The sequence below is a fragment of the Nilaparvata lugens genome, chromosome 7 (assembly GCF_014356525.2).
Source record: "Nilaparvata lugens isolate BPH chromosome 7, ASM1435652v1, whole genome shotgun sequence".
In the NCBI taxonomy this organism is placed as follows: Eukaryota; Metazoa; Arthropoda; class Insecta; order Hemiptera; family Delphacidae; genus Nilaparvata; species Nilaparvata lugens.
Genome location: NC_052510.1, coordinates 23,180,052 through 23,191,935, shown reverse-complemented (window position 1 = coordinate 23,191,935; position 11,884 = coordinate 23,180,052). Strand labels below are relative to the sequence as shown.

The 11,884-nt window shown below is 35.4% G+C and overlaps 1 protein-coding gene across 1 annotated transcript; it reads right to left on the bottom strand.

Annotated features, from left to right (window-relative positions):
- On the bottom strand, positions 1-3,486 carry LOC120352326. Its single transcript, XM_039432358.1, has 2 exons — positions 1,719-3,486; positions 1-1,008 (listed from the first exon to the last, which is right to left on the bottom strand). Exons 1-2 carry the CDS (start codon positions 1,923-1,925, stop codon positions 811-813), a joined length of 405 nt encoding a protein of 134 aa, XP_039288292.1. The 5' UTR covers positions 1,926-3,486; the 3' UTR covers positions 1-810.
- Positions 3,487-11,884: the final 8,398 nt, after the last annotated feature.

The following is an 11,884-nucleotide window of genomic DNA, read 5'->3' as shown; positions in this document are numbered from 1 at the left end:
GAACAGATGGATAGACTATCAGAATTGGAATTCCACAGTAAACCTAGAGCTTTGGTTATTCTATTATCAGGATCTGAAATTGGTTTAACAATGGAAGTTTCTAGCAAATTGGATGGTAGTGAATTCAGTAACTCAGGGGAATTGGACATCCACTTCCTTAATTCAAAACATCCTTTATTCAAAGTGGTGAGCAATTGATGTGACAATTCCAAGGCTTGTTCCAATGTAGATGCACCAGAGATTAGGTCATCAACATAAAATTCTTGATGAATTGAATGATACAATGGAGAATCAGGTGTTGATTCAAGTTCAGCAAGTAAATTCAAGGTTCTAGTGCTGAGATAAGATGCACAAGCTGTCCCATAAGTAACTGTGGCCAATTGGTATTCTTGAAGAGGTTTTGAAGTATCATCTCTCCAAAAAATATGATGCAAATTACGATCAGAAGGATCTAAAAGAATTTGGCGGTACATTTTAGTTATGTCCGCGATGAAAGCAAATGGTCGCATACAAAATCGTAGGACAATGTCAAAAAGGTCTGACTGAACAACAGAACCCTTGAAGATAACATCATTGAGAGAAATTCCGGTTGATGTTTTGGCGCTAGCATCAAACACAACTCTTGTTTTGGTTGTAGTGGAGTCAGGCTTGAAGACAGCGTGATGTGGAATATAATAGACTTGTTCCTCAGGGGCTGGTGGCGGTACAGGGTGCATGTGACCTAAATCTTCATATTCCTGCATAAATTCAACATATTGAGGTTTGAGCTCAGGTTCTTTAAGAAATCTTTTTCCAATGAATGGAAACGTTTCATAGCTTGAGTCCTTGAATGACCAAGGGTGTCAAATGAATCCTTGCAAGGTCAGGACACTTGGAAACGACCATCTTCATGCCTGATGGTATTTTCTTTGTGGTGTGCTTCAACCCTAGCACACTCAGGAGAGACAGGAATAACTGAAGAGACTTCTTCCAGCTTCCAGAAGGTTTCCAACTGATTGGAGACTTCAGCTGTGGAGACAAAATTGGTAACAAATTGATTAGATGATTTTTTGAGTGACACTGATTTAGGTAATTGACAAGAGCCAAAAACAATCCAGCCAAGTTTTGTATTTTGTAGGATTGGAACATCAGGTGACACAATAATTTGATTGCCAGTCATGATTGCGGCATAAACGTCAATACCCAATAGGATATCAATTTTCTTAGATTTATGAAAATTTGGATCTGCAAGTCGAATATTGCTTGGAATCTTGTAATAGTTAAGATCAATTGTGACATGAGGAATACATGAGGCAAATTTCTCAACAACAATACATTCTTGTTGCGTTGACCAAGTATGATCAGATGATTTTATTAATACTGAGTGAACAACTGTAGATTTGGCTTGCATACTGGACACTCCATTAATCAGATTAGTTACATGACGAGAAGGAAGAGCTAATCTATCAGCCAACTCTTGAGTGATGAGTGAACAATCACTTCCTGTGTCCATTACATGCAATTAATTCACCATTTGAACTAACAACCAGAACCTCTGCGGTAGGTAATACTTACTGATGACTTATTATTAGAAATGATGGATGAAGCAGCATGTGAAACAACTGTTGTTTCTGAATTATCAGATTGTGAACTAACTGAATTTGATGCTGAAGATGAATGGGCACTAGAAACGGTGCACTCATTCTGAGACTGAATCACATTAGAAACAACATTCTTACCTCCTGAATTGCTAGTAAAGGAATCATGTAGAACAGTGTGATGTCGCTTATCACATTTTTGGCATCTCTTTGAAGAGCAGTTGTGATTGTCAGTGTAAGGATTAAGGCAATTGAAACATAACCCTTTCCTTTTGATTGCATCATAACGTTGATTGATGGGAATCTTTGAAAAATTGACACATTTGAAAATCCCATGAGATCGATCATTGCAAAATTGACAGGATACTGATGGCTGAAAATTATTCAGAGTATTATTTTGAGCAAAAGGACGAGTATTTTGCCTAACATTGGGTGCATTTGAAGTAGCTTGAGTAAAAACCTTTTGATTAGTTGGTGGATTTGAGGGGCTATGAGATGAAATAGCATCCATTACCTTACATTGATTTTCAAGAAATTCCCACAATTTATCCATAGTAGGGATTTCATTTATTTCAATGCGTTTTTCCCATTCGCGCAAGATATTAGAGTCAAGTTGAGAAGTGATTTTTTGCATGTAAAGTAAATCTTTAATTTGAACATCCAATTTGAGCGCTTCTAAAGCATTAATGTGACATTTACAGTGATCAATGAAAGCTCTAAGAGATTTGGAACAATTTTTCTTGAGTGCTGGGGGTGATTCAATACCTTGAATGTGGGTACTTGCAATTAATCTGGGGTTATTGTACCTCTGTGTAAGCAGATTCCATGCAAGCTCAAAGTTTCCATTCCCTGGAGGAATATTCTGAATGCGTGCAAGGGCTTCACCACTGAGAGCTTTGCGCAAATAATACAGCTTTGTAGCTGGAGCCAAAGTTTGATTTTCAATAACCATATTGGAAAAGGTATCACGGAATTCAAGCCATGAATCAAAGGAATCTGAAAATTCTGGTAACGGTACCATTGGTAATTGTAGACCTTGATAAATAGGCATAGTGGGTTGCAAAGGCAGAGAATTGACATTATTAGCAGTCACTGAAGCAGATGGCGATTGATTTGTGTTGATTACACTATTATGATCTACAGACCCCGGTGATTTGGGAACTGGAGAGGAGTTTGGTGACTGATGTTCCATTGCCGGTGCTTGAAATGTAGCAACTTGCTGCTGTGAATCATAATTTTTCAAAATTGTATTTACATTAGCAATTAAAATTAAAAATTTTTCTGTGACAATTTGATGTTCATTGTCATCAATGTCATCTGAATCAAATTCCAGGCTTATCTTTTCATAACGCTACTCAAAGTTGAGCAATTTAGTTTTGACTGCTAGTAGTTTTTGAAAATCATTTTCATCATTGATTTTAAAATTGAAATATTCAGTATAAAGCCAAGATAGATTTTTAATGATGCCACTTCTCACAGTGAGAAGGCTGTTTCGTTTGCCTTTAGGAGGCATATTGAAAATTGGAACGATACCTCAATTGAAAATGTTCGACCTCCTCTTACACTGGATGGCTACTGGTGTTGTATCCAATTGTTGGGAACAATGACATAAGTGCTTGGTTGAATATATCAGTATGAGCAACTCCATACAAATATTACCCTTGAACATACAGAAATAAACACTATGAATAAAAGTATAAGACAATAATCATTACACAATTGATGTAAAATAATGAATAAGAATAAATGTATTTTCTAAGCATATGTCAATATGAAATATCCGGACCGGAGACGGCCAAACTTATAATGATAAATATGCGCCTGATATCTATCAAAATAACTTTTCTGGTAGCAAAATTAATAGAGGACCAGGTAGGCTGAGTCCTGAATACAACTCGTCCTACCAAAACAATAGGTAATGCGAATAATTGCAAAATCAAGTAGTGAATAATTGTTATTTTTATTGATGAATTAATTGTGATGTAAGTTTCAAAATACATAAGTTGAATGTGATGCCAATTGTAGAGACTTTCAAATTGTAAAGAAACAAGATTCAAAAAAATAAAATGATTTTGTATTCAAAATTTTGAATATTATTCAATGTCCTGAAATGACAAACTCTTTGATTGCCTTTGTAGGCACAGCTCATAAGTAAGATAAATCTATATAACTAAATGAACAATAGCAGTATGAATGATAATGAATGAATGAAAATAGATAAATGAATGAATAAGAATGGATGATATTACAAATTTATGATGAATATACAATTACTCAACCTGAGTATCTTGAGGATGTCGAAAGCTGTCGAAGATTGTAGGCATTTGTAAGAAATGCTCCGGCAATGGAAATCATCATCACCATACCGGCCAGAGAGTGGGAGGGTATACGTAACCCCAAAGTGGAATGCTAAATTGCACAGTCGACCAAGTGAGTGGGAGGGTATATGGAACCCCAAAGTGGATGCAATTTCGACTGTCAATAGAGACTGCAGACCTTTATCGGTAGATTCGATCGTAGGTAGAATTGTAGAACAGATTCGGTAGCAGATTGATTCGAGAGATGTAGAAAGATTGATTGAGTTTCCCAAAATCCAAACTGTGGACAGAGGAAAAGAAAATACCCTACGGTAAGAAAATATGTTGACTGTAGCAACAGCGCTCTGAAGTACACAGAGTTCAGAGTACAAAGAGTTTGAAAACAAGAATATGAAATAAAGATTTGTAGAAACATCAAGCAAATTTGATGATCTTGGATTTTTGCAGAAATGCAAATAATTGAATGCTCTTGAAATGTAATGTCCGAACAAAGACAAAATCGGAATAGCAACTTGACAAGTTGATCACTGAGAATTCAATGGAATCAAAATGCTAAATTGACATTTTTTAAAAAAGATTGAAATAGATGAACAATGTAAAATTGGAAAGAGCTTTAAACTAAATTCTAAAAATTGAGTTCAGACAAGCATGTTCAAATGGAAAGTGAGGTTACACCTACCAGAAGTTTAAGATTCAAACACAATCCGTGAAGACATACAAGTTGTTTGATTGAATTAGGCCAATATTTATCACAAATATGCCAATGAAACATGAAAGTATTGAAATATTCAGCTGGAATAAATTCAAATTCGAAAATTGAAAACAAGAGTTGGCCAATTTTTACATTTTGGAATCGAGTTGAAACAAAGAAGCAGCACACCAGCGCCACGGCAAGCCGAGTGGAGCAAAACCTACCTACAACGATTTCCGCAAGTGAGAAATGCAAGAATAAAGATACAAAACACAAATATTATTCAAAGCAAGTGAAAAAGGACAAATTTGAAATTAATCAAATAATACTAGACAACAAATTGAAATTATTACAAAGATACAAATATTGAAAACAATGCAGACTAAATCTGCCAAACGTTGGCTATACTGGCAACGCGCTAAGTTCAAAAATCAAGGATGATGCAAATTGAGTTTTAACACTTACTTTAATTGAACCAGCTGCAGAAACATATTAATTGGAAGTGATTTCAGGTAATAAATTAAAATCTCCAATTATCATGAGCCTACCGTCAAGCACACTACTAAGTGACTCGACATATTCTGCATATTGTAGGAAAATATTTGATTGGGTTGATGGGGGAAAATAAACCGCGCTAATGTAACAGAAATTATCATCTAACTTGACTTTAATTGCAACAGAATCATAGTGCGCACTATCTCTAGATAATTCATCGCATAATTCAGGGTGTAAAGATCTTTTGACTGCAATCAGCACCCCACCTCCTCTCTGACCCCCACCCCTGTCACTCCGATAAACAGAATAGCGCTCATCGAAGAGTTCCGAGCTCACCATACCACTATGCAGCCAAGTTTCAGTCAACACAATTACATCATAGTCATGCTCAGTAAGGATGTGTTAAAGTGCAATGATTTGGTACGAATTCCTCTAACATTCTGATAATAAATAGAATAATGAGAATTTGAAGACATACAAGAGAAAAACTAAAAAAAGAGAGAGAAGAAAATATGAAAAGTTTTAGATAAGATAATTTGTCAGATATCAAGCTAATGATATCTTATATCTATAGTAAAAAGTCAGTTCTAGCCACTCACAATCAATAAATTGATAACACACGGACAATCAGAAAAATATAAGATCCAAAATTCAAAGTTAATCTATCGTTTATCAGCATTCCATAGATATAAGCTTAGATGATTTTTAACTAGCAGCTTTCTGCAATATTCATTCTCAATGAAAGACTGCTCAAAACAGATCAAGTATCATTATCAAACAGAATATCATTATTCGATGTAAGCCTCAAATATGGTGATAACTTAAATATAAAGAGCATGTATAAACTATAAATAGATCCAGAAACAATTTTCAAATGAGAAATTCTGATTAATAATAAATTTCTGAAGAACAACATGTAAATAGAAATATAATGTATGATAATACGATTAGCTCATACATGCAAGTACGTTCATTCACACATTCACAGTGTTCATTAATTGGTAGGTAGGCTACAACATTTTATTACGTACTTGCATGTCTGGTATGATTTTTTTTTTAATCTTGAAATTTGAAATGCATTGTTATTGCCAAAATGAAAAAATTGAAGCAAAAACAATTAGTACACAGAAACTTGGAACATGGAACAACGACACGATTTATCATTAATACAAAGTATCACTAATAAAATCTGAAATTGTTGGTGTGATTTGTAATATTACATTTTTCTTCTCACATTGGAATCGAATCTTCAATTCGAGATCTATGAAACTTTATAGTAAATATCAGAGTCATCAATAGACGGACAAACTTTTCGACGGAGAATTTTTTATCGTAAATGATTGTTGCATTGTTCCATGGTGTCACCGAGGCTGAGAAACAGAATAAATAGTTTATTTAAATAGAGAATATATATATGAAAGTTTAAAATAACAGTTTCAAAATAAAGTTTTATTGAGAACAGATGTAGAATGTGAATTCTAAACTTGTAAGTTATAATTTTTTGGTGACGTGTCTGTAAAAATCGACACCGAACAAGGCGTTGGCTCTGTGACTTGTAACTTAGGTTTTTCCTGTTCTGCCTTCTCTAGAAAAATGGCTGGCTACGTGTGTTGTTGTAAAATTTTGCTCTGAATCATTTTCGTTTATTAATGTTTTAAATTGAGTTTTGGACAATTTTTAGTGTTCTGTTTTGTTCATAATTTGCTATTTGTGTATTCAAGCCAATAGCCACTGTTTTTCAACTGTAAACTAGATAAGTATTTTAGTTCGTAGTTACTCTAAAAAATTAGGCTTATAAGATATAGTTCTTTGTGTATTTGTATAAATTCATCTGAAGATTATAAGTTAATTTGCTCTGAAAACTGGATTTCTCATTCATAGGCGATAGATCCATTCACAATTTATCAAGAATCTATTTCATTGGAGCCGACAACTATCCTTAGGTTAATAGGTGTTAAATGCTATTCCAACCGATTAAGGAAAAATTGGTAGCACGGCAGATTAATGAATATCGATATCACACATGAATGATAAATGTAGAGAGGTTCATTCAACTATAGCTATTATATTATTTAACAGAATATTAAGTTCATTCAACTCAACACAGATATTAATATATATGCATCAACACTCTAAATTCACTCTTGCAAATCTATCGTAGATAACGAAATAATCTATCTTGAGGAACAGAATTATTATAATAACACCAACACAAAAATCTTCTTCTATGCATAATAAAGGCTACATCAATAATAAACCGTATACTGTAGAGTAAGTTCTCAGCTGAATAATAATCTGCTGACGTAAAGATCAATGAGCAAATAATACTAGTTCTCGAAGGAAGAAAGTATAAATATATATATTTTTAAAATGTTACTTCACCATTTAAATAAATAAGGAAAAGAGAAATCTACACAGGATATAACCCTGAATCTACTCAAGCAGATTTAACCCCAGACTTTTCAGCATCCACAGCAACAATATCCAAATCCTTTTCGTCTCGAATAGTATAGACACGCCCCCCACCCCCGGAACAATCCTCACTTTAACATTTCCGCCTCTATCAACCCAAACATATTTCAAATTCAATAGTTTTTGCAGTTTCCTAGCCTCTTCAAAATAGTCAGTGATAAGTTAACAAAAATCTGTCGTTCCTCACCTTGATTACCGATGTGTGTTGTTGAGAAGCCTTTTACCTGGCGTCGTGCACCCAGCATAGCATGCGTGTGCGTTCGTCGCACAAACTTGACGATGATTAGGGGCGGCGCATTGACACGGCCCTTCAGCCGGTGGCAGATGTCTATCGCCTCGGCCGTCACATTCACACCCGCCGCCACACACGTCTTCACCACTAAACCGGTATATATAATATATATACTTATACAATAATAGTATATCGAAGCCAGGGAGCCTGCGAGCTAATGGTGTAAGAGAAAGAGCGAAAAAGAGATTTTAGGCCTTTTTGATTGAATCAGCATGAAAACGGCAGCAGTGTGCTCCTATTGTGATATTGAAAAAAAATTGTTTATAGAACCCCATGCTGCAAACTGAGGTTTGCAAGGACTGTAGCAAGATCATCATTATTGTTGTTGAAAGAACGTATTAATCCAGTTGACGGTTCTCTAGCTTTTATTAGCTTAACAATAGTAACATTGATTTATTCTAGACTACCTAAGGTCATTTAAAGATGAACTTATTGGCACAGTTATACGTAGAAGTGGATCTGAAGAAATAGGAGAATAATGATACGTCGAAAAATAAAGTTATCTAGACAGCTTACACCCTGGTGTCATGTCTCATCAAATTTCATAAAATATGCATGTATTTTGAACATGTCTGTGTCGTGTCGCATAGCCTTGATTGGTCCACAGGTTGGTTGACGTGCGGCACAACAGTGTGTAAGCCGTCTTCATTTTGTTTACTAATGATGATAATCTTGATTCATAGTTTGAATCATATTACTTGAAGCATTACATAATGGAAAGTGTTATGAATGAAAATGAAGCATCTCTGAAATGTACTTAATCTGTTCGATGCTATTAATGTTTGATGTTGAAGTTCAAGTTGATTGTTTAATTGGTTGGTACAAATTTCTGGAAAATTGAACGAATTGTCATCAAGAATAATTATTAAAAATTGTATAGCTACTTGAAAGTAAAATAAAAAATGGCACTGATGTGAACTTATTTTGTGCATTTTTCTAGTAAAACTATACCCTTGACGTCTTGAAATTCCAAATGACAAGACACTTGCTCATGAATGAATTTCTAGCACTCTTGGAAGTTTTCAAATTTGTTGTATAAGAATTGGAAGATAGTATGATCTAGGAAGAGTTCAAGAATGAACCACGTTCATTTGTTCGTTTCGGGCATGACAATGAATGAGTCCAGACAATGAATGCTCGAAAAAGGGCACTATAGAAGGAAAAGTTTGGAATACAATTTTCGACCCCGCAGTTCGGTTTAGGGTAGTAAGGAGGTAAACATATCAAAATTTCCCTTCTACACCCTACTAAGGGTGGTTAGTGGTTCAAAGGTACCATTTTTCGGTTTCTCGCATATAACTAGGAAACTATGCATCTTAAACGGCCCATAAACTGCTCGTGCATTGCACGAGCAGCTTGGCATGGCACGATGAGCGCCATACACTGCAAATTCAGTTCGATCCGTGCCGTGCTACAAGTCGGTTGTGAAAGTGATATTTTTTAGTCTGGCGCGACGAAAATCAAACCTTTCCGGATTGCCACCGTGCTGTGCAATGCAGGACGTGCTTAGCACGACATTCCTCACACACTGGCACGATTCTTCCTTGTTTGGCCCGTCCTGTAAGCACGACATGCAATGCTGGACCAGTGTATGAGCCGCTTTACAGACATGACTGTTCTATACAAAATTGAAGCAACTTTTTCTATATCTAATATATTTTTCGATATATCCGCTCTTGAATGTGTCACATTTAAATAAAAATCACGTTTTCCAATTTTTTGTAATTTTTGCTCTATGGCCTACGTCTATGTTCTACGACGTGGGCGTCATCGGAAAAAAGAGAAGTACAGTTTGCAGCGGAAACTAATGACTCCTTGAAGGTACAGGACTTGGAAATGGTATCAATCTCTTCGTGATGATGTTTAGAAAGAGAATATCTATGATGGCAATCTCAAAAATATTTTTCATCATAGAAAAATCCCAGATGGCTGTCATTATTGACAGACACTTTTTTGAACAGTCAATATTATCCTATACTATTAAACGAGAAACTTTTGTTTATAATTATGTTTGTATTTAACCGGATCTCGAAAACGGCTCTAACGATTCTCACGAAATTCAGAACATAGTAGGTTTATAATATAAAGATTCGATTGCACTAGGTCTCATCCCTGGGAAAACTCGCTGAAGGATATTAAAAGGATAATTATTATTCATCCTTGGAGAAACAGCTGATAATAATTATTTCGTCGTCTGTTGGTGATGGAAGTAGTGAGTTCATTTGTGTGGGACTGTGTCAAAATTATGACTCAACAGTTGAACTTTTGTAATCATTCAATCAGGTACTTAGTGCCGGTTGCAAAAAAGCCGGGTTATTTTCTATCCTGATTAATTCCAGTAGATCCATCTTTTTGAAATGGTCTTCTCTGATTTGGTTCACGTGAAGTTTATCAGGATTAAAATTTAACCGGCTTTTGTGCAACTGGGTCTTTGTGAGGCAAATTTTTGCTCTGGGAATTAATCTCAATTTAATGTGATTAGATAAAACATTTCTGTATGAAAGTTATTATAATTTCTTCTTTCGTAATAAATTGTTTATGCTTTGTACTCCAGAGCGAAGCTCGGTCCCCGATATTGAATAGTTAGTCATGACGGTTGAATGCATTGTTCCAAAGAAGCATGGAAGCAAAAACTAAAAACTGCAACATTTAAACCACCCTCATACCTTTAGCACATGGGCTGAGTATGGAGACTTTTGATATGTTTTCGCAACTAGTCCGCCTCCCCATGAAGGGACAAAAAGTCCCATATCAAAAATTGTCTTCAAACAATTCCCTCCAAAATACTTTGTCAATTGGTCAATTTATTGCAAAACTGGAGATTTCACACTCATAACTAAATTTTCTGCAACAGTTGTAGGGAAATGGGCAAAAGTGTGAAATTCTACATCAAATTAAAGAGAATTTAATGCTACATAAGCTCATAATCAGCATAGATTTCCAGCGATTTTTAAAAGTCCTAAGAGCAAAAATGACAAAAAATTGATGGCAAACGTGTTTTTTTCCAATGTGACACATTCAAGAGCGGATATATTATCGAAAACTATAGGATATACAGGAAAAGTTGTGAGATGAATATTGTAGGACATTATTTAAGCTTCAATTTTGTATATAACAGTCATGACCGTAAGATGCATAGTTTCTGAGTTATTTGAACCACCCACACTCTCTTAGCACAGTATGTAGGGGTGGGAGCTTTTGATATGTTCACCTCCTTACTATCCTAAACAGAACTACGGGGTCAAAAAATTGTCTTCCAAACGTTTCTTTCTATAACCCTTCCTTGACTGAACTATTAGGTCAGTTCTGTCGGGTATAATAAACCTAATTGCTTTAAGGTCATTTTCTTTTCCGCCCTAGAACGGCAAAAGAAACATTTGTAGGCCTCCAGCTGATCTCTTTCGACCTTAATATGGAATCCGAAAACAGTTCATAAGCCAAGACTGGAATTTCTTGCAAGCCCTGCAAAAGCCATTCACGTCCAAGAAGTGACCTTGATCTCAAATTGAGATCAGCTGTTTCTATTTACAGACAGTATCTTTCTAACCTAGAAACTGTCCGGCAGTTGTGGGTTTTCTGTGCAATGTAGCGGAAGAATGTTTGCCGGCTCTCGAACACTTCAAGTTATCAACTTTGTCTTGAACTTGAAGACTGCGATGTCGAGCCGGCAAACATACATTTTCCGTCCTAGGTGCAAATATGCCTACTATTTCGTACCAAGACTTGTTCTGTAGTTAGTGACCAGCTATTGGCACATTATTAAAATAATGCACAATTAAATGTCACGAGAAGCTAACAGTGATGGCTTTTTATATAAGAAGGCTTCTCTGATTGGTTCTCGCAGCATTCATTAATGATTAAAATTCAACAGGCTTTTGTGCAAAATCTGACAGTGCTATAAAATTAATACACTTCATCCTGCCGCATGTGAGCATGCATTTTTCACATAAAAATACTGTAGTATAGTACAGTACTCACTATGCTTAGTCAATTACCGCAAACCAATGACAATCAGAAGGATTTCTAAAAAAATGTTCCA

Excerpts from the sequence above, each read along its gene's own strand:
- LOC120352326 (XM_039432358.1), bottom strand. The coding sequence starts at position 1,925 with ATGATCGATCTCATGGGATTTTCAAATGTGTCAATTTTTCAAAGATTC. Across the intron at positions 1,009-1,718 it reads CTTTACTAGCAATTCAGGAG|CTGAAGTCTCCAATCAGTTG; the intron begins GTAAGAATGTTG and ends TTGTCTCCACAG.